Source organism: Oncorhynchus masou, chromosome 26, assembly GCF_036934945.1.
Source record: "Oncorhynchus masou masou isolate Uvic2021 chromosome 26, UVic_Omas_1.1, whole genome shotgun sequence".
NCBI lineage: Eukaryota > Metazoa > Chordata > Actinopteri > Salmoniformes > Salmonidae > Oncorhynchus > Oncorhynchus masou.
This window is the reverse complement of record NC_088237.1, coordinates 15578232-15602132: the sequence shown is the minus strand read 5'-3', so window position 1 is coordinate 15602132 and position 23901 is coordinate 15578232. Positions and strand designations below refer to the sequence as shown.

Sequence of the window (23901 nt, the reverse complement as noted above, 5' to 3'; positions counted from 1 at the left end):
AAGGTTGCCGCCATTGGACTCTGGAGCAGTGGAAACGCGTTCTCTGGAGGGATGAATCATGCTTCACCATCAGGCAGTCCGACGGATGAAGAATACTACCTGTCCCAATGCATAGTGCCAACTGTAAAGTTTGGTGGAGAAGGGATAATGGTCTGGGGCTGTTTTTCATGATTCCGGCTAAGCCTCTTAGTTCCAGTGAAGGAAAATCTTAACACTACAGCATAAAATGACATTCTAGACAATTCTGTGCTTCCAACTTTGTGGCAACAGTTTGTGGAAGGCCCTTTTCTGTTTCAGCATGACAATGCCTTTGTGCACAAAGCGAGGTCCATACAGAAATGGTTTGTCGAGATCAGTGTGGAAGAACTTGACTGGCCTGCACAGAGCCTTGACCTCAACTCCATCGAACACCTTTGAGATTAATTGGAACGCCGACAGCGAGCCAGGCCTAATCGCCCAACATCAGTGTCCAACCTCACTTATTCTCTTGTGGCTGAATGGTATCAAGTCCCCGCAGCAATGTTCCAACATCTAGTGGAAAGCCTTCCCAGCAGCAAAGGGGGGACCAACTCCATATTAATGGCCGTGATTTTGGAATGGGATGTTTGACAAGCAGGTGTCCACATATTTTTGGTCATGTAGCGTATCATTGTATAAACACACAGAAGATCGCAAAATGTATAGAATTGCATGAACTTAGCTTTAAAACTGCAACATTTTCTCCACCAACAAGAGGGGTGTGAACAGTTTGGGGTCGCATTGGATCGCTTGGTGGGGGTTTGTCACCACACCGATAAATTACAATAACCGTCCGGACTTTCTCAAATAGTATTTGAGTACCCCTGCTCTATACTAACCAGATAGGAGCCATCTCCAAAAGGGCTCGTGGGTGTGGACTGCCCTTGTATGGTCGTATCATTTTTATTTATTCTAACAAGTGCGTGTGTGTCAATCCTTATTAAAGATCTCGGCTGACATAATCTACATATTTGTCTCGTGAGAATGTGAATTCATACATGGCTAGATTCCTGTCATGGTTTCTCTTCTGATTGGCATTTTCTTGTCCTTGAGGGAGCGACGTCAATACAAAAGATGGTTGGGCTCATTGGAATGGGGGGGGGATGCACATAACTGCACATAACTGTAGTTTAAGGTGTGTGTGTGTTTTCTCCAAATGGGACCATGAGACTGTTTCCAAGAAGACTGCATTGTGTCTATGCGGTGCTACTAGCCATTGACAGTGTGTGTAGGACTTGAGTGTGTGGGATGTCATCTTTGTGAGTGTGAGGGGGCTGTTACCTTAGTGTGTTAGTAGAAAATTAGGATATGAATGATAGAGGTAGGGGAGAGAGAGTCAAATAACATTATGTCCCAATGCCCTTCGTCCTCCATTTTCATCATCCTACGGTATATCATATCCCCTCTGCTCTGGCCCTGTGTGTAGTCAGGTTAGTCATATGGATTTTATAAGCCCTCGCACTGTGTGTGTTTGTTTGTGTGTGTGAGAGATGGTGTGTTTATTCATAATCTAGTAAATCACAGAGACAGGGGTGCTCTGATAGGACATATTTTCCTCATATTGATCTCCCTTCCCTCATACAGAAGGAAAACACATTGAATTGAGTTTATAAACGGGTAAACATTAATACTGGTGATTAGTCAAGTCTGGTTTAGGCTTTGATTTACGTCCTCTCAACTTTTCCTACTCTTTGACACTGTTCATTCCATTTTTACACCTATCTTCTCCCACCTTCTCCTCTTCTCTCGCCTATCTTTTCCTGCCTTCTCCTCTTTTCCCGCCTATCTTCTCCCGCCTATCTTCTCTCTCCAAACTTCTCCCGCCTATCTTCTCTCTCCAAACTTCTCCCGCCTATCTTCTCTCTCCAAACTTCTCCAGCCTATCTTCTCCCGCCTATCTTCTCCCGACTTCTCCCGCCTATCTTCTCTCTCCAAACTTCTCCCGCCTATCTTCTCTCTCCAAACTTCTCCCGCCTATCTTCTCCCGCCTATCTTCTCCCGCCCATCTTCTCCCGCCTATCTTCTCTCTCCTATCTTCTCTCTCCTATCTTCTCTCGCCTATCTTCTCTTGCCTATTTTCTCTCTCCTTATATTCTCTCTGCTATCTTCTCTCTCCTATCTTCTCTCTGCCTATCTTCTCTCGCCTATCTTCTCTCTCCTATCTTCTCCCCTCTATCTTCTCTTGCCTATTTTCTCTCTCCTTATATTCTCTCTGCTATCTTCTCTCTCCTATCTTCTCTTGCCTATCTTCTCTCTCCGATCTTGTTCCCCTATCTTGTCCCCCTATCTTCTCCCGCCTCTTCTCCGATCTTCTCCCGCCTATCTTCTCCCGCCTATCTTCTCCCGCCTATCTTCTCTCTCCTATCTTCTCCCGCCTATCTTCTCCCGCCTATCTTCTCCCGCCTATCTTCTCCCGCCTATCTTCTCCCTTCTCTCGCCTATCTTCTCTCTCCTATCTTCTCCCGCCTATCTTCTCCCGCCTATCTTCTCCCGCCTATCTTCTCCCGCCTATCTTTTCTCCCGCCTATCTTTTCTCTCGCCTATCTTTTCTCTCGCCTATCTTTTCTCTCCCTATCTTTTCTCTCCTATCTTTTCTCTCCTATCTTCTCTCGCATATCTTCACTCTCCTATCTTCTCTTGCCTATTTTCTCTCCTTATATTCTCTCTGCTATCTTCTCTCGCCTATCTTGTCTCGCCTATCTTCTCTTGCCTATCTTGTCCCCCTATCTTGTCCCCCTATCTTGTCCCCCTATCTTGTCCCCCTATCTTGTCCGCCTATCTTGTCCCGCCTATCTTCTCCCGCCTATCATCTCCCGCCTATCATCTCCCGCCTATCTTCTCTCGCCTATCTTCTCTATCTTCTCTCTGCCTTCTCCCATCTTGTCTCCTATCTTCTCCCCTATCTTGTCCCCGATCTTCCTATCTTCTCTATATTCTCTCTGCCTTCTCTCTCCTATCTCTCTATCTTCTCCCGCCTATCTTGTCCCCCTATCTTGTCCCCCTATCTTGTCCCCCCCTTCTCTATCTTGTCCCCCTATCTTCTCTATCTTGCCTATCTTCTCTCCCCCTATCTTGCCTATCTTCTCTCGCCTATCTTCTCTCTCCTATCTTCTCCCCTTCTCCCGCCTATCTTCTCTTCTTCCCCCCTATCTTTCCCCCTATCTTCCCCCTATCTTCCCCCTATCTTGTCCCCCTGTCCCCCTATCTTCCCCCTCTTGTCCCCCTATCTTGTCCCCCTATTTTCCCCTCTTGTCCTATCTTCTCCCCTCTATCTTCTCTTGCCTATTTTCTCTCTCCTATATTCTCTCTGCTATCTTCTCTCTCCTATTTTCTCTCCTATCTTCTCCCGCCTATCTTGTCCCCCTATCTTGTCCCCCTATCTTGTCCCCCTATCTTGTCCCCCTATCTTGTCCCCCTATCTTGTCCCCCTATCTTGTCCCCCTATCTTGTCCCCCTATCTTCTCCCGCCTATCTTGTCCCCCTATCTTGTCCCCCTATCTTGTCCCCCTATCTTCTCCCGCCTATCTTCTCCCGCCTATCTTCTCTCGCCTATCTTTTCTCACCTATCTTCTCTGCTATCTTCTCTCTCCTATCTTCTCTCAATCTTTTATAATCCATATTTTTTACTCATCAGTCTATATCTCACTTCTTCAACTGTTATATCTCCCTTCTTCAACTGTTTCGCTGTTTTCCTCCTCTTGCTTTCATTCTCTCGCATCATCTTGCTGGCTTCCTCTTCTCTCTCCATCTCATATGAAGTACTCATTACAGCTCTATCAAACATGAATTAAAAACAAAAAAATTCAAAACACCACTGCCACAGTGAAGATGTCTGATCTGGCCAGAGAGAACGAAAGGGAAGATGCTGAGAGGCAGAGAACCAGAGGAGATGAGGCATGGAGGAAGTGAAGGAGAGAGAGATGTTAAATGTCTTCACAGAACTGATGCAGGCCTATTGATATTCCAGAACTGCTCTCCTCTGGCCTACGATATACTGCCTTTTCTCATCAAGGCTGGGGTGCTGTGTGTGTGTGTGTGTGTGTGTGTGTGTGTGTGTGTGTGTGTGTGTGTGTGTGTGTGTGTGTTCTGTGGTAAAAGCTGGGATAATGTTCACTTGGGGAGTGATGAAAGGAACAGAGTTGGATGGATTGATAAGGTGTATAGGTGTGTGTGGTGGTCCTCAGTATTCTGCCTCTGTCTCTTAGCCAATGTCACCCGCTTCGTATCAGTCTCACTCAGGAGTGTGTGTTTGTGTATGTGTGAGAGATCCAAGATGGTGTATCAGTCGCACGTGTGTTTTGTCTTGTCCCGTGGAAATATCGTAAATATCGTTTTCCCCGTTTTTTTCTCTCGTATATATTTTGTATATATGTTCATCTCACTTTCCATCTATGGACTGAATATACTCTCCTGCAACCCGCCTCACCCAATGTGGTACGGATCTGCTATTTTTATACTTTAGAATTGGAACCGCCATCAGAAGCTAGGTAGCTAACTAGCTACTAGCTAGTAGTCAGCCACTATTAGCAGTCTTTCACCATCAACTAGGACATCAGCCAGCCTCAGCTTGGTTCATACCTGCCAGTCTACACAGCACGATAACAACCCAGAGCATATCGGACTGCTTTTTCTCTAGCACATCTCCAGATTTCTACCGCAAGCTTTGAATCTTTACATCGGATCATCGCAGCTAGCTAGCTGCAATCCGGGTGGCTACTCCTGGCTAACGTCTCTGTCCCAAAGCAAGCACCAGTTAGCCCTGAGGTAGCCTCGAGCTAGGCCCATCTCCCGACTAGCCAAGAGGTCCATCAGCCAATTCTTGGGAAACAGTACCTCTTTTGCCAATTGGCCTGGACCCTTTACTGCCGACACAGAGCCCCGCCGATCCATCACGACTGGTCTGCCGACACGGAGCCTCGCCCGATCCATCACGACTGGTCTGTCGACACGGAGCCTCGCCCGATCCATCACGACTGGTCTGCCGACACGGAGCCTCGCCCGCTCCATCACGACTGGTCTGTCGACACGGAGCCTCGCCCGATCCATCACGACTGGTCTGCCGACACGGAGTCTCGCCCGATTCATTACGACTGGTCTGCCGACACGGAGCCTCGCCCGATCCATCACGACTGGTCTGCCGACACGGAGCCTCGCCCGATCCATCACGACTGGTCTGCCGACACGGAGCCTCGCCCGATCCATCACGACTGGTCTGCCGACATGGAGCCTCGCCCGCTCCATCACGACTGGTCTGCCGACACGGAGCCTCGCCCGATCCATCACGACTGGTCTGCCGACACGGAGCCTCGCCCGATCCATCACGACTGGTCTGCCGACACGGAGCCTCGCTGTCTCCAGCTCACCTATTGTAGTAGTGACTACTTGAATTGGCTCCCTGACTCACCTATTGCTACTCATTGGACCCTATGATCACTCGGCTACACTTATCTCTTCCTAATGACAATATGCCTTGTCTATTGCTGTTTTGGTTAGTGATTATTGTCTAATTTCACTGTAGAGTCCCCAGCCCTGCCCAATATGCCCCACTCCCCACACATGCGGTGACCTCACCTGGGTTAACTGGTGCCTCTCGAGACAAAACCTCTCTTATCGTCACTCAAATCCTAGGTTTACCTCCACTGTACTCGCATCCTACCATACTCTTGTCTGTACATTATGCCCTGAATCTATTCTTCCAAGCACAGAAATCTGCTCCTTTTACTCTCTGTTTCGAACGCACTAGATGACCAGTTCTTATAGCATTTAGCCGTACCCTTCTCCTTCTCCTACACTGGTGATGTAGAGGTTAACCCAGGCCCTGAAGCCCCCAGAACCACTCCCATTCCCCAGGCGCTCTCATTTGTTGACTTCTGTAACTGTAAAAGCCTTGGTTTCATGCATGTTAACATCAGAAGACTCTTCCCTAAGTTTGTTTTATTCACTGCTTTAGCACACTCCACCAACCTTGATTTTCTAGCCGTGTCTGAATCTTGGCAGGAAGGCCACCAAAAATACTGACATTTCCTGAAAATCCTGATTGCCCCTCATCTATCTTCAGAGTTCTACTGTTAGGTGACCTAAACTGGGATATGCTTAACACCCCGGCCAATCTACAATCTAAGCTAGATGCCCTCAATCTCACACAATTTATCAAGGAACCTACCAGGTACAACCCTAAATCCGTAACCATGGGCACCCTCTTAAATATCACCCTCTGCTGTCTTCAACCAGGATCTCAGTGATCACTGCCTCATTGCCTGCGTTCGTAATGGGTCTGCGGTCAAACAACAATCCCCTCATCACTGTCTAACACTCCCTAAAACACTTCAGCGAGCAGGCCTTTCTAATCGACCTGGCCCGGGTATCCTGGAAGAATATCGACCTCATCCGTCAGTAGAGGATGCCTGGTTGTTCTTTAAAAGTGCTTTCCTCACCATCTTAAATAAACATGCCCCTTTCAAAAAATGTAGAACTAAGAACAGATATTGCCCTTGGTTCACCCCAGACGTGACTGCCCTTGACCAGCACAAAAACATTCTGTGGCGTTCTGCTTTAGTATCGAATAGCCCCCGCGATATACAACTTTTCAGGGAAGTCAGAAACCAATATACACAGTCAGTTAGAAAAGCTAAGGCTAGCTTTTTCAAACAGAAATTTGCATCCCGTAGCACTATTTCCAAAAAGGTTTTGGACACTGTAAAGTCCATGGGGAATAAGAGCACCTCCTCCCAGCTGCCCACTGCACTGAGGCTAGGTAACTGTCACCACAGATAAATCTACAATAATCGATCATTTTAATAAGCATTTTTCTATGCCCGGCCATGCTTTCCACCTGGCTACCCCTATCCCAGACAACAGCTCTGCACCCCCTGCAGCAACTTGCCCTAGCCCCCCCCCCCGATTCTACTTCACCCAAATCCATGGTCTGAAAGAGAGGCAAAATCTGGATCCCTACAAATCAGCTGGGCTAGACAATCTAGACCCTCTCATTCTAAAATTGTCCGCCGAAATTGTTGCAACCCCTATTACTAGCCTGCTCAACCTCTCTTTCATATCGTCTGAGATTCCTAAAGATTGGAAAGCGGCCCTGCCCTGCCTTTCTAAAAACAGATCTCTGACCATTTCGAATCCCACCTTAACTTATGCAATCTGGTTTCCGAGCTGGTCATGGATGCACCTAAGCCACGCTCAAGGTCCGAAACGACATCATTACCACCATCAATAAAAGACAATACTGTGCAGCCGTCTTCATTGACCTGGCCAATAGCCTTGGTTTCTCAAATAACTGCCTCGCCTGGTTCACCAACTACTTATTAGATAGAGTTCAGTGTGTCAAATCAGAGGGCCTGTTGTCTGGACCTCTGGCAGTCTCTATGGGGGTGCCACAGGGTTCATTTCTCGGGCCACTCTTTACTCTGTATATATCAATGATGTCACTCTTGCTGCTGGTGACTCTATCTTTAAGCATCAACTGTCAGAGCAGCTTACTGATAACTGTACCTGTACACAGCCAATCTGTAAATAGCACAGCCAACTACCTCATCCCCATATTGTTATTTATCTTCTTGCTCTTTTGCACCCCAGTATCTCTACTTGCACATCATCTTCTGCACATCTATCACTCCAGTGTTAATGCTAAATTGTAATAATTTCTTGCCTCTATGGCCTATTTATTGCCTTACCTCCCTAATCTTCTACATTTGCACACATTGTACATAGATTTTTCTGTTGTGTTATTGACTGTACGTTTGTTTATGTGTAACTCTGTGTTGTTGTTTTTGATGCACTGCTTTGCTTTATCTTGGTCAGAGAACTTGCTCTTAACTGGCCTACCTGTTTAAATAAAGGTGAAATAAAAAAATACAAAACAAAATGTGTGATAAAGGCAAACTAGCACCCTGTCTTTGGTCTGGGAAGCAGCACAACAGAATAGTAATCAGTGCAGGTGTTGGCCCGGGGCCAAAGACAGGTTACAGAGGTGACTGGACTGGATTCTCTGTCACTCATTCTTTTCAACCTTTCTCTCTTTTCACTGGCTCAGCTGTAGAATCTTGAGTGGCTCTGTGGCAGACCTGACCGTTTCTGAGGTGCAGGAGATGAAGAGTAACACTGAAAATAAAAGGAATCAGAGCATCCAAAAATGACAGAGGCCACATATAGGCAACGTGCGTCAATGCAATCAGACATGATGCGCAACACCTGCATACAAGGCACTCGGTAGTCAATTATCTCAATTATCTCAGAAAAGTGTGACTTGATTGAGACAGCATATGTAGTTTTGGGATTCAGTATAGTTTTGACATAATTTTTAAATGTTTTACCACATTTTTGCATAATGCATAAACATTTCAAATGGCCTAGAAACAGGTGTGAAGACCAAGAAAGGCCTCAAACTGAATAAAAAAGCTGAAGAGGTGGGCCTATGGGAACATGTAAGCGGGAATTGGGTTAAAGAACCGTCATAAATTACAGGAACCACATAAAGCCAGGGGTTAGGGGGAAACATATTAAAGCATGATAATGAGAGAGAAAAAACACTGGGAAAAATATAATATCAAGTCACACTTTTCTGAGATAATTGATTACTGATGTGCCTCCTGGTGTTTTTATTGCTGTTGCCTCGACATGTCTGATTGCATTGGCGCACGTTTTCTATATTCGGCCTCTGTCATTGTGTGTTTTTGAATGCTCGGATGAAGGTCTGAAGACCGAAAGCTCGGCCTAATAAATTGAAAATGATGCATGAGTGTATAGAGATTCCTTTTCATTCCACTGTGTCAGCTGTGCCACAGAGCAGTGTTATCTGTTTCTCTTTCTCTCTCTGTGTGTGTGTGTGTGTGTGTGTGGCGTGTGTGTGTGGCGTGTATGTTTGTTTGCGTGAGTGCTCCTGGGGGGATGTGTGTACTGTGTAGACAGTGTGTTGATGGTACCTGTCAGGAGTGATCAGGGCTGTGAAGAGGCAATGTGTCTGGTCACTAAGTGCTTTGGTGCTATTCAGACAGAAGTGAATTGTAGCTTCACACCCCAGCGGACAGGGACTTCAGGTATCTGCATGCTAAGGAGGCTGTAGGGTGTGTTTGTATGTGCGTGTGTGCTGGAATCCTAGCCTTTGGTAAGTCTGTATGTCTCAAACTCTGTGATTGGTGTCATGGTTTTTACTGCTCTTTTGCATTCATGTCCCTTATAGTCGCCCGTCGTCCCTGTCCCCGGTTAGGAGATGACATTACTCCTGCTCTGACTCCCAGTTATGGTTTCAGTATCTTAGTTACCTGTTATACCTGTACGATTGCTCTAGTTATGTTTCCTTGTGTACCCTGCAATAAAATTGTCTGTAACCATAAACCCATAGTTGATATAACAGTGCGGTGATGGGATCAAGTGTGCAAGACTGCATTCTCCTCATGTGTATTCTAAAGGGGGGTGTATCTCTTTGACTGCATAAATAAGCTGCTTTGTTTGTGATAGGATGCTTATGTGTAGCATACTGTGTGTGTGCTATGTGAAAAGGTGTGTGTTTGCAGAGAAGATAGTGTGGCCATGGTTACCAAGGTGCTGTTTTCTGACGCAGTGTCGAGGTATGAGTCATTCTGCCATCGCAGCCCCCCGTCCCCATCCCCTCACCTCCAAACCACCAGTCACCGAGATTGTCCCGTATTCATGTGGACACAAAGAGGGACAGGTCTGGGATTTTGAGTGGTGGGAGGGAGGGGGGTCATTATTTACGGGTAGAGTTGTGCGGAAGGAAGATAATTGTCCTCTGTTCTAACTGTGGCTTCTCAGTCAGAGAGAAGAGAGAGACACGTCTAGCTCATCTTGTCAAGAGCATTTCGATGTCAAACCCTGTCTTTAGAATGAGTATTGTGTTTCAGAGAGAGAGAGAGAGAGAGAGCGAGAGAGGGCTAGCTGAGAGAGAGAGAGAGAGGGCTAGCTGAGAGAGAGAGAGAGAGAGAGAGAGAGAGAGAGAGAGAGAGAGAGAGGAGGGCTAGCTGAGAGAGAGAGAGGGAGGGCTAGCTGAGAGAGAGAGAGAGAGAGGGGCTAGCAGAGAGAGAGAGAGAGAGAGAGAGAGAGAGGGCTAGCTGAGAGAGAGAGGGGAGGGCTAGCTGAGAGAGAGAGAGAGAGAGGAGAGAGAGAGAGAGAGAGAGAGAGAGAGAGAGAGAGAGAGAGAGAGGGCTAGCTGAGAGAGAGGGGGGAGGGCTAGCTGAGAGAGAGAGGGGGAGAGCAGGAGCTAGCTGAGAGAGAGAGAGGAGAGAGCAGAGAGAGAGAGAGAGAGAGAGAGAGAGAGAGAGAGAGAGAGAGAGAGAGAGAGAGAGAGAGAGGGCTAGCTGAGAGAGAGAGAGAGAGAGAGAGAGCTGAGAGAGAGAGAGGGAGGGCTAGCTGAGAGAGAGAGAGAGGGCTAGCTGAGAGAGAGAGAGAGAGAGAGAGAGAGAGAGCGAGAGAGCGAGAGAGAGAGGGGGGCAAAGAGAGAGGGAGAACAGTGTGAGAGAAGGTTAGGCGAGGAAGATTAGCGAAGGAGATGGAGAGAGAGGGGCGAGAGGGAAGTATCAGACAGCTATGATGAGTGATTTATTGAATGGTCCCTGTGACAGTGATGCTGTTGTAGCAGGGGCATCATTGGTTGCCTGCCAGAAGCCCCGACCAATCAGCCAGTCCTGTGACAGACCAGAAGGATGTTGGGGCGCAGAGTTGATTACAGAGAGAAGGAAAGAGGGGAGGGGGAGGAGGAAGGGGAAGAGAGGAGGGAACAGCTTAAATTACCTTGAAAATGGCACTTAACCATATTTGAAATGGCCTGTTGTAAGACCCTCATAGTGCTGACATAACATCTCATACCACATAACCTGACCAGATCCCACATGACAATCTCTTCATGCCTTTCCTTCACCACGTCGGGCCTTCCTTTCTCTGTCGTAGTTTAGAGGTACAGTGCCTTCAGGAAGTATTCACACCCCCTTAGATGTTGTGTCACTGGCCTACACACAATACCTCATAACGTCAAAGTGGAATTATGTTGTTTTTTAAAAATGTTAATACAAATTTATAAAAATGAAAAGCTGAAATGGCTTGAGTCATTAGGTCTTCAACCCATTTGTTATGACAAGCCTAAATACGTCCAGGAGTTAAAAGAAAATGTGTTTAACAAGATTTTTGAATGACTACCACATCTCTGTACCCCACACATACAATTATCTGTAAGGTCCCTCAGTCGAGCAGTGAATTTCAAACACAGATTCAACCACAAAGAACAGGGAGGTTTCCAATGCTTCCTTAAAGGTCACCTATTGGTAGGTGGATATAACAAAAAGCAGACATTAACGATCCCTTTTAGCATGGTGAAGTTATGCATGACACTTTAGATGGTTTATCAATACACTAACCTGAATGACAGAGTGAAAAGAAGAATGCCTATAGAGAATACCAATATTCCAATACATGCACCCTGTTTGCAATAAGGCACTTAAGTAAAACTGCAAAACATGTGGTAAAGAAATTAACTTTATGTTGTGAATACAAAGCGTTCTGTTTTGGAGCAAATCCAACACATCACTGAGTACAACTCTCCATATTTTCAAGCGTGGTGGTGGCAGCATCATGTTATGGGTATACTTGTCATTGGCAAGGACTAGGGAGTTTTTTTAGGATAATAATAAATGGAATTAGAGCGAAGCACAGGCAAAATCCTACTTTCTAACAGAAACTTGGAAACATTCACCTTTCAGCAGGAAAATATCCTAAAACACAAGGCCAAATATACACTGGAGTTGCTTACCAAGAGAATATTGCTTACCAAGACAATATTGAATGTTCCTGAGTGGCGTAATTATAGTTCTGACTTAAATCGCCATGAAAATCTATGGCAAGATTTGAACATTTCTGTCCAGCAATGACCAACAGCCAACTTGACAGAGCTTCAAGCATTTAAAAAATAATCATGTGCAAATGTTGTACAATCCAAGTGTGCAAAGCTCTTACAGACGTACACAGAAAGACTCAGCTGTAATCACTGCTAAAGGTGATTCTAACACGCATTGACTCAGGGGGTGTGAATACTTATGTAAATGAGATATTTCTGTATTTCATTTTCAGAAAATGTCTCACATTTCTAAAAACATGTTTTCACTTTGTCATTATGGGGTCTTGTGTGGAGATGAGAAAAACAATCTATTGAATCCATTTTGAATCCGGGCTGTAACACAACAACATGTGGGATACGTGAAGGGGTGTGAATACCTTCTGAAGGCACTGTAGTTTTACTTGAACCTTCTTTGATTTCATGCGTTTCCCTCACCTTGCTGTGTTCCAGATGTGTTGTTTACTCCTGTCTTGTCTCCCTTCGACAACTCATTATTTTGGATTAAAAATAGATTGGCCTTGCTAGCTTTTAGGCATCACTGTTAAATCCAGACTAAACCAGGGCCTCCAGATATTCGTCCACAATTGTGCCATGATGATAAGTGTTATGCTGTGTTTCAAAAAGGGAAGTCTTGAGTTTCTTTCTCCCAGGCTAACGTTGGATAAGTGTGTCGTGTCTTTTATTTGAGTCGATCTGGGTTGGAAGAGGGCCTTGGGAATGAGTTCAATGACATTTCCATACTAATATGATGTCGCTAAAAACCCAGATCTCACACCGAAAATAAAACAAGTTATCTTTCAAAAACAGGAAATAAAATAAAATAAACAGGAAATAACTTACAGTGCCTTGCGAAAGTATTCGGCCCCCTTGAACTTTGCGACCTTTTGCCACATTTCAGGCTTCAAACATAAAGATTTAAAACTGTATTTTTTTGTGAAGAATCAACAACAAGTGGGACACAATCATGAAGTGGAATGACATTTATTGGATATTTCAAACTTTTTTAACAAATCAAAAACTGAAAAATTGGGCCCCTTTACCTTCAGTGCAGCAATCTCTCTCTAGAAGTTCAGTGAGGATCTCTGAATGATCCAATGTTGACCTAAATGACTAATGATGATAAATACAATCCACCTGTGTGTAATCAAGTCTCCGTATAAATGCACCTGCACTGTGATAGTCTCAGAGGTCTGTTAAAAGCGCAGAGAGCATCATGAAGAACAAGGAACACACCAGGCAGGTCCGAGATACTGTTGTGAAGAAGTTTAAAGCCGGATTTGGATACAAAACGATTTCCCAAGCTTTAAACATCCCAAGGAGCACTGTGAAAGCGATAATATTGAAATGGAAGGAGTATCAGACCACTGCAAATCTACCAAGACCTGGCCGTCACTCTAAACTTTCAGCTCATACAAGGAGAAGACTGATCAGAGATGCATCCAAGAGGCCCATGATCACTCTGGATGAACTGCAGAGATCTACAGCTGAGGTGGGAGACTCTGTCCATAGGACAACAATCAGTCGTATATTGCACAAATCTGGCCTTTATGGAAGAGTGGCAAGAAGAAAGCCATTTCTTAAAGATATCCATAAAAAGTGTTGTTTAAAGTTTGCCACAAGCCACCTGGGAGACACACCAAACATGTGGAAGAAGGTGCTCTGGTCAGATGAAACCAAAATTGAACTTTTTGGCAACAATGCAGAACGTTATGTTTGGCGTAAAAGCAACACAGCTTACTACCATGAACACACCATCCCCACTGTCAAACATGGTGGTGGCACCATCCCCACTTTTGTCAAACATGGTGGTGGCAGCATCATGGTTTGGGCCTGCTTTTCTTCAGCAGGGACAGGGAAGATGGTTAAAATTGATGGGAAGATGGATGGAGCCAAATACAGGACCATTCTGGAAGAAAACCTGATGGAGTCTGCAAAAGACCTGAGACTGGGACGGAGATTTGTCTTCCAACAAGACAATGATCCAAAACATAAAGCAAAATCTACAATGGAATGGTTGAAAAATAAACATATCCAGGAGTTAGAATGGCCAAGTCAAAGTCCAGACCTGAATCCAATCGAGAATCTGTGGAAAGAACTGAAAACTGCTGTTCACAAATGCTCTCCATCCAACCTCACTGAGCTCAAGCTGTTTTGCAAGGAGGAATGGGAAAAAAATTCAGTCTCTCGATGTGCAAAACTGATAGAGACATACCCCAAGCGACTTACAGCTGTAATCGCAGCAAAAGGTGGCGCTACAAAGTATTAACTTAAGGGGGCTGAATAATTTTGCACGCCCAATTTTTCAGTTTTTGATTTGTTAAAAAGTTTGAAATATCCAATAAATGTCATTCCACTTCATGATTGTGTCCCACTTGTTGTTGATTCTTCACAAAAAAATACAGTTTTATATCTTTATGTTTGAAGCCTGAAATGTGGCAAAAGGTCGCAAAGTTCAAGGGGGCCGAATACTTTCGCAAGGCACTGTATATATACACTTACGTACACAGGCTGTGTCCTTACCAGTCTATGCATGTTATGTAAGAATACAGTACTCACTGAGTACATAGGGTTCTTTGACGTGCCACTGTCAGCCGCAGGACATTAGCCCTCTGGATGGGTGTGTGTACCATGGAGAGATCGGCTATGAAATAGTGTGTGTCTGTCTGTGTGTTTGGGAGAGGTAGAGGTCAGTGTCTGTGTGTTGGAGGTACTAGCCTATGGTTGGAGGTAGGAGGTAGACTGCACATTTTCTAATAGATAGCCTCTTCCTTTCAGTTGTGAGTTTTTCATATTCACCAGTAGACTCATCTACTGTGAGTCATCTTCACTGGGCTGTGTGTGTGTGTGTGTGTGTGTATGTTCATCTGATTATAGCCTGTTGTTGACTGTTTGTTAATAAACAGGTGTTGCCTTGTTGTGCTGTCTGCATTATTTATATATTTTCAATCCAAAGGGAAACATTTGGTGTACTCTCAGGTGCACAAACGCACACACACACACACACACACACACACACACACACACACACACACACACACACACACACACACACACACACACACACACACACACACACACACACACACACACACACACACACGCTTTTACTAGAATATTGATTGATCTAACTGGAACTATTGTCAGCCCAATGGCTTTACCAGAACTCTGTGTGTTCCAGTTAATTGGCCAATAACACACACCCACATGCATACACAGCTAGTAAATGAGACCTCATGTCTTAGGAATGGAAGGCTACACTCTCTCTAACCCGTCCTGTTTCATCTCTCTGTGTGTGAGAGTCTGTCTGAGCAGTGGTGACGCACTTAGGAGACTGCAGCAGCATCACCTCCTTTCAGCATCACTGACATCAGAAGACATGTTTAGTATGTTGTTACCCGTGCCCGAGAGAGAGCGGAACGTGAGATGGATAGAGGGAGAGGGGAGAGAGCGAGCAGAAAGAGAGAGAGGTAGCGCAGAGAGATAGAAGAAAGACTGAGAGATGGAAGGGAAAAGAGAGAGAGCCAGAAAGAGAGAGGTAAAGAGAGAGAGCGAGAGAGAGAGAGAGATTTTTGGAGAGGGGAAGTGAGGATTTGGAGGGGAGAGGTGGAGAGAGAAAGGTGAAGAGGATGAGGGAGAGAGAACAGAGAAGGGAGGGAGGGAGAGGGGAGCAAGGAGGTAAGGAGGGGAGGTGAGAGAGGTTTTATTTTTGGAAGTCCCTCCTCACCCTGGGTCCTGATGACAATAGGCGAGAACGAAAGACGAGAAAAGGACAAGTGGAGTCCACCTCATGTGCTGCATAAGCAATGACTCAAGATTATCTAAAGATACATTCTGAGGAGACACATATAGCTCCAGAGAGAGTATTGATTTCCTGAGTTTCTCTGAATATTCCTCTGTTTCCCACTAGATGGCTCTGTAACACAGGTAAAACTACTTTAAAAGTTGCTCCCTGGCCTTCTGCTTGGTCTGAGGACAGCACTATCAGGCAGTGGACTGTGTGGGCAAGAATGTGTGTGTGTGTGAAGTCTATTGGGGGGGGGGGGGATCCTCCGTGGAAACCAGGTGAGGATTGAACCAGGGGATGGGGCAGCAGATGGAGGGGGGGCTGGGGGTCAGGGGGTTGGGTTAGGAGGCTCAAAGCCTAGACAAGCAAACCACAGCTGCCTATCAGCTTTCAGACACCAGGACGTATCCTATGAAGCAGGGTCAATGAGTTAAGAAGTACTGCTACCACTTTGTAGGTCAATACAGACCTCTGTATGAAAGGAGTTTGCAGACTAAGCTGTTTACAGAGGTAGTAAATCTCTCACTATCTATTTTTATCTCTCTCTCTCTCTCTCTCTCTCTCTCTTTTCCCCCATCCCTCTCTCTCTAGATGACATATGTGACGTGAAGGTGGAGAGGCCTGGCATTGTGGACAAGCTGACGGCCAAAGAGAGGGAGTCCCTGGAGGAGAACGATGAGAAGGAGGAGAAAGAGAAGGAGGTGGAGGTGGGGAACGGCGAGAAGGGCCAGCAGGAGGAGCAAGGAGAGGAGAAGGAGGTGAAAGGGGAGGAGGACGAGGAGGAGGAAGAGGAGGAAGGAGGAATGTTAGAGGAGGATGACTTGGAAGAGTTGAGGTCCCAGGTGCTGCAGCTGGTGTTGGAGCTGGAGGAGGCCAGGGATGTGTCTCAAAGACACGAAGAGAGCTTCATGGAGCTACAGGGTGTGTTGGTGTGTGTGTGAGTGAAGAGTTTGTGTCTGAGTGTGACTGTATTTGTGTTAGTGTGTGGAACTGTGTGTGTCTGAATGAGTGAGTGCGTGTGTGTGTGCCTGTGTGTGTGTGACAGCTGTAGCCATGATTGCATGCTGGGTGTTTAGTTCACTGTGACATCACAGCTGGGTTGTGAGGGGGTTGGGAGGTCCTATTGCTCAGCCGTCATGGTTTTTGTGCCAGTTGTCCCTGATCCCAGCTCCCCCGTGGTCCATTCTGCTGCCTCACATACACCACATTGACTGTATACACAGTCACTTTGTTCTTCCTCTCCTCCCCCTTTCTCTTCTTCCTCTTGTACATTTCTTCCTCTCATATCCCCCCCTTCTTCTCTTCCTCCCCTCTCTCCCGCTCTCCTCTGTTCCCAGGTCTGTTGGAAGATGAGCGTCTGGCCAGTGCTCACCAGGCGGAGAGCTTTACCAGACAGATCCAGAGACTGCAAGGTAGACACGCACGCAAGCGCGTATGCACACACACACACAAGCACGCACACAAGCACGCACACCCTTATACACAACCTCTCCTCTCTCCACTTCTGATAAATGAGCACGGCACCATTATCTTCACCTACTGTCTCATGAAATAGTTTATTGGCTGAGGAAAAGTTACCAATAAACATAACTTTTGTAGATAAATGTCTCCTAGCAGGGTCTTGTGATAGTGGAGAGAGGACATAACTTTAAGAGATACAAGGATTGTACACAATCTGCCTTTCTCTCTCTTTTTTCTATGTGTACTGTCCCCATCACCTGACAGTGCTATAGGGTTTAAACAAAAGTTCTACAATAAACTGTTCTATGTAAGAAGTGCAATAGGATTTCAATACACATACATGAGTATGACATTATATCTATTCGCTTATGAGTCCCACCATAGTTATATGGTCTAATGGTCTAACATTACTGATAAATGATGCTAGATAAGCCAATCTTAGACTGTATTCACAGAATGTGTCTGCTTGGGAAGAGGTCTGGTACAGCTCCATGATTGGCTGATTTCTCAATGGTGCTCAACCTCAGGAGACATGGTGGCCACCGTATGAATGACGTCACGTGACCAGAGACACACCAGACCATAGAAATCCATGTATTACCACTCTGTTCTATTTCATTCTGTGCACCAGACATCATTAGTTACAGGAAGGACAGTGGCTCCAGATGAGATAGAGGCCTTATCATGATGTCACTTCCTTAGGAGAAGATGCTCAGCATTTTGGATTAACATGGGGTTATGTAGGTGACTGAGTGGACGGGTGTGTGGGGGTGAGAGGGATCACAGCACTCCCTCCTTATTCCTCTCTCACTCCCCCCTTGCAGTGACACTCACCACATGACTCCTATTGGAATGCAGAATGGAGTGGGGGGGGCAGGCTGAGGTAGGGATAGTTTGTCTTAGCTCATTTGGCTTTGTTATTCTGCTGTTGTACACACACGACGCCAGTGTTTCCCATCCACAGTGAGGGAGAAGGAGAGAGAGAGGGAGAGAACTCCCCGTACATGGTGCGCTCCACGTAACGGCAACCCCAAGGCAGAATGCCATGTGATGTCAGAGAGAGGCCATGTGATTGGCTGAATGACTGTAAACATTAAGGCAGGAGGGGATTGATGTTCCCAGAAGGAAAGTTCTCAAGAGCAGAATGTGAACGTACTGCACAACCATGTCATGTGTGTGCTCAAGAATTGTCCCCTTGCTCTGGTGAGCCCAGACTCTTTTGTCCCTAACCCAGGACAAGCCTCTGTCCAGTACAATACCTTACTGTACCTCACACTATAACTAAGTAAGTAAGTAGCTTTGTCTGAGCCAGAACTGCCCAGACTGTACATCTTCTTAATGTTGCGGTCCAGGAAGTAATCTAGGTGTGTGGTTCCTCTGTGCAGTGTGTGTTAAGAGAGCTGGTCTGCAGACACAGCCATATAGCCATGGCCTCTTGAGCTCTGGCCATGTCTGTGTAAACAAATCAATCTCCCTTCACTTCAAAAGTCAAGTATGTGTGTGTTTGTTTGTGTGTGTGTGTGTGTGTTTGTGTGTGTGATTAATGAGGAGATCAGAGGCGCCAGGGGTTTTTCTTTAGAGACAGAGAGCCCAGACCAGAGCTAATGCCCTTGTCCCTCCCTTCTGCTCTCTCCTTCTTCCCTATCTTCCCCATGCCCCTGGCTCAGTCAGCTCTTGTGTCTGCTCTTTGCAGCCAGGACATGTTCACTAGAGTGTTTACCAGACCTTCCTGAAACAAAAGGTCCTTGACAGAGTACAAGTCAACATTGCTTGTCTTTTTTCTGAATCACAGATTGACAGGAACACCTCTCCTCTCCTCTCCTCTCCTCTCCTCTCCTCTCCTCTCCTCTCCTCTCCTCCTCTCCTCTCCTCTCCTCTCCTCTCCTCTCCTCTTCTCCTCTCCTCTCCTCTCCTCTCCTCTCCTCTCCTATCCTTCCTTTCCTTCCCCCTCTAGCTCAGCTGCGTTCGGTCCAGGAGGAGATGGACTCTCTGGAGGAGGAGAAGGAGAGTGAGCTGGGGGAGGTGCAGGAGGAGCTGAGGTCTGCCCAGGAGGAGGTGCTGGTGCTGCAGCAGGCGGGGGAGGAGGCAGCAGCGGAGAGGGAGAACGACATCGCCTCCCTGCAGGAGGAGCTGTGTCGTCTGAGGGCCGAGCTGCAGCGTCTCCGCACCACGGCCCAAGAGTACGAGCTGGAGATCACCACCCTGCGGGCTGAAATCAGAATGAAGAGCATGAGGAGGGAGGGAGAGACTGACGGTACTATCATACTATATACTGCACTAACCCTGCATCTAACCCAAACTACTAACCACGACAACACCACACAAGCTGCAACACTGCTTGAATCCCTTTCACAAACACAACCATTCCACACACATTCCCTGCCCATCCAGTACACCACTCCATACATAACACTGAAGCAATGGAAACCAATCAGACATGAGGAAAATCCCAGTCAGGTACACCCATTATTACAACACAGTAGTATAATCCAGTTAAAACTGGAGACCGGATCCAATAGAAACGCTAGAAATGTTCAGGTTTTTACAGACTCAACAGGTCCAGTTGGCAGAGAGGCCTCTTCTTCGCAGCAGAGAATTGTGGGTAAATACAAGAGTCGGGGACTCATCGTCGTGACTCCAGGGTTGCCAGATTTGTCTTTATCCCTCTCTGTTTCTGTATGGACCTCAGAGAGATCATGTCAGTATCCATTAAAACACACTAACCACTAGGGTAGCCTAGTGGTTAGAGCGTTGGACTAGTAACCGGAAGGTTGCGAGTTCAAACCCCCGAGCTGACAAGGTACAAATCTGTCGTTCTGCCCCTGAACAGGCAGTTAACCCACTGTTCCCAGGCCGTCATTGAAAATAAGAATTTGTTCTTAACTGACTTGCCTGGTTAAATAAAGGTCAAATTAAAAAATTAAATTAAATTGATCCCAGGCTCAAGGTTATTGGTGAAGTCACGTATGCAGAGTTCAAGGTGTCACCACTATACTGTTAGGATAATATGGTAATGACACAGCACCACTGTGTGTACTCAAACAAGAGGGAGGAAAGCCAACAGCCTCTGTTTCAGTTTGATGGGTTGATTCTCTCGTGGTTCCGCTAGTCCGTATCGATCTAGGTAGATCCCCTTTCAATTTTAATGCCCCCCATTGTTGGACTGGCCGCAGAACTCCTTGCCTCTTGATTCTCTGGTGCCGCCAGGTTAGTTTATGACTCTTGTATTAGATGTGTTGAATGAGAGCTGCAGTTGTTTTGAGTGAATGAAGAGATTGTTGTGGTTGTAATGTTGAAAGTTGTAATTTGTAGTTTGGTTAGAGTGATCTTTTCTCTATTGTTGTAACGACTCTCGTCGAAAGGAGTGGACCAAAGCGCAGCGTGGACAGTGTTCATGATTCTTATTTTCAAAAAAACACTCAAAAACACTCAGTGACTCATCCCCAAAAGGAAAATGACAACTGATATGTGATCCACAATCAGAGACAACGATAGACAGCTGCCTCTGATTGGGAACCACACTAGGCATAAACAACAAAGAAATAGGAAGCATATTCTTTCCCACCCAGTCACACCCTGACCTAACCAAACAGAGAATTAAAAGGATCTCTAAGGTCAAAATGTGACAATTGTTGTATTGTTATGCTGAAAATGAGACCCTGGTCTTGATGGGTTTGCCCAGACTAAATAAAAGATAATTATTCTACCTGATGAGTAACAAACGGTGTTGGAGGAAATGAGGAGCACAATCTGTCTTGGCCTCTGGAGGGAGGATGCAGACGGAAAACTGTGTCCTCCTTTTAACACTCTCAAGTTGAAACCCCTCAAGTCCAGAAAGCAGGCGAAAGCTTTTAAAAGTTTTACTGTGTTCTCTGTCTCGATGTGCTCATTTGTTACGGCTGCGACTCCTTCATTTGAATTGAATGCTAATTAAGTAGAAAAACAACTCTGCCCTATATAAAACCAACCCAATAGTAGATATAAATGAATTAAAGTGCCAATTTTCCAGAGCTGCTTTTTTCAATTGGTTATTTTCAGAGGAGACAGACAGACAGACAGACAGACAGACAGACAGACAGACAGACAGACAGACAGACAGACAGCTGGCCATTCCTCCTCACTGTTGTAAACCTCTCTTCTGGTTTCTTCTCTCCCTACTTTATGTATGCAGTATAATGATGACATAACATATTATCTAGCAGAATGAGTAACACAGGGTTACTAGATCAAAGGCTCTCTCTCTCTCTCTCTCTCTCTCTCTCTCTGTGTGTGACCTGTATTATATTGGCAGTTCACAGTACTCTATCCTCGTGCATCTCCAGTCTGTGCATGACTTTCATTAGCCTGTCTAATAGCAGGGCTAATGCCAAAGAGAGAGGAGAGGAAGGAAAGGAAACTGAGAGGGGGAGGGAGAGAAGGTATTGAGACAGAATTAGGACTCTAAAAGTAAAGGAAAACAGGGATTCAGAAAGGGTAAATGAGATTGTGCGCAAGATACAGTGGTGGGTCTAAGTGTACTGTACCTCGCCCAGTCACATAAACACAGTAGGCTGTTATTATAGCCATACATCAGGATCTGGAACAGGAAGTGGCAACCTCTCATACCCACACACACATACACATGTTCAGGTATACACACACGTACACATGTTCAGGTATACACACACGTACACACGTTCAGGTATACACACACGTACACACGTTCAGGTATACACACGTACACATGTTCAGGTATACACACACGTACACACGTTCAGGTATACACACGTACACATGTTTGGGTACACACACACGTACACACGTTCAGGTATACACACGTACACACGTTCAGGTATGCACACACATACACACAGTAGGCTGTTATTATAGCCATACATCAGGATCTGGAACAGGAAGTGGCAACCTCTCATACCCACACACACATACACATGTTCAGGTATACACACACGTACACATGTTCAGGTATACACACACGTACACATGTTCAGGTATACACACACATACACACGTTCAGGTATACACACACGTACACACGTTCAGGTATACACACGTACACATGTTTGGGTACACACACACGTACACATGTTTGGGTACACACACACGTACACACGTTCAGGTATACACACGTACACACGTTCAGGTATGCACACACATACACACAGTTAGGTATATACACACAAACACACGTTGCCCAGCAACATTACAAACAGAATTCCTAATTATAACACTTGTAAGAGGAGCTCTTTGGAGCTACAGCGCTGTCGTGTTTAAAGGTATGCTTTACTTGGTGCTTTTCATCGTTTTTCCTCAACTCTCCCACACTCATTGACCACCCTCGTCTAGGGGAGGATTGAGCCTCTTCGTTATCAGTATACTGCAGCTTCAGCAGCTGCAGCAGTGAACCTCCGCTCGCAAACACATTTGCCTGCCCTCCTTGACAAGTACCAACCGATTGAGCTGTACAAAAGGATCCAATTGGATAGCTTTTTTTGCCCGACATTTGAAGCTATTTGTGGGGGGAAGTTCTTAACTCTGTTACACTTGAACACATTTCAGGACTCTGTCTAAACTAATATGTTACAGGGCCATGGTGGAACCAGTGTTGTTGAAAACCTCAACTACCTTCCTCGCCATATCACACCCTTTCCTGTGGAATCTGTTACCATGACTACTTATTGGTAACATGGTTCAGTGCGTCAACTTTCCCACCCCAACGCACACACACCCAAGACAAAACACCACACACTAATGTAACCCTGGGAATGTGTGTATGTTCCAGGTGAGGTAAGCCAGCTGACGGCGGAGTGTCATGCGATTTCAGATGAGTGTCAGACCCTGAAGGACGAAAACAAACAGCTGAGCCTCAAACTGCAGCAGCTACAGAGAGCCGGGTGAGTGGCCGAGCCGCCTGTCGATCAAGATGCCGACCAATCAGTCACAGCCTCTCTATGTCTGGAGACCCCCACATTGCAGTAAAATCCCTCCTATGTGCTCTATAAACCTACTGTCTGTTTATTGTCTGTGGATAATCTATCATAACTTTTTGTCTGGGGTCTGATGTAACAAAAACAATCTGTCAGTCAAGACAAGACAAGATCACACAGGTAAACATGAGTTTTTTTAATGCCTTCTGAATTGTTAAAGCCTTTGTCTCCTCCATCTCTCTCTGTATTTCCGAGACATCTATTCTTTGATCTTCTGTATACAACCTCTAACATAACTAGGAGGCCTATGTGTGTATTTGTGTGTGTGTGTCTGTGTGCGTGCATTAAGTGTGTCTGGGTCTGTGTGCATGTGTGTGATTGTGCACCTGAGAGTACACCAGATGTTTCTTCACCCTTTGGATTGAAAATATATAAATAATGCGGACAGCAAAACAAGGCAACACCTGTTTAATAACAAACAGTCAACAACAGGCTATAATCAGATGAACATACACACACACACACACACACAGCCCAGTGAAGATGACTCACAGTAGATGAGTCTACTGGTGAATATGAAAAACTCACAACTGAAAGGAAGAGGCTATCTATTAGAAAATGTGCAGTCTACCTCCTACCTCCAACCATAGGCTAGTACCTCCAACACACAGACACTGACCTCTACCTCTCCCAAACACACAGACAGACAGACACACACTATTTCATAGCCGATCTCTCCATGGTACACACACCCATCCAGAGGGCTAATGTCCTACGGCTGACAGTGGCACGTCAACGAGCTCAATACTCTGCCTTCTTACATAAACATGCTTGACACAGTTCCCTTTAAACCCTCTGCTCTC

General features: G+C 45.8%; 1 protein-coding gene across 6 annotated transcripts in view; it reads left to right on the top strand.

The window, feature by feature from the left end:
• Positions 1–23901, top strand: part of LOC135514870 (coiled-coil domain-containing protein 136-like) — a 59129-nt gene that overhangs the window by 25761 nt on the left and 9467 nt on the right. For all 6 annotated transcript variants that reach the window (XR_010451743.1, XM_064938541.1, XM_064938539.1 and 3 more), the window contains 4 exons: positions 16245–16574; positions 16991–17065; positions 19069–19368; positions 22894–23005. Coding sequence is in view for 5 of the 6 variants with exons in the window: in XM_064938541.1 (XP_064794613.1) it covers positions 16245–16574; positions 16991–17065; positions 19069–19368; positions 22894–23005 (817 nt within the window). In the remaining variant the exon portion in view is untranslated. The remainder of the gene's footprint in view (positions 1–16244; positions 16575–16990; positions 17066–19068; positions 19369–22893; positions 23006–23901) is intronic.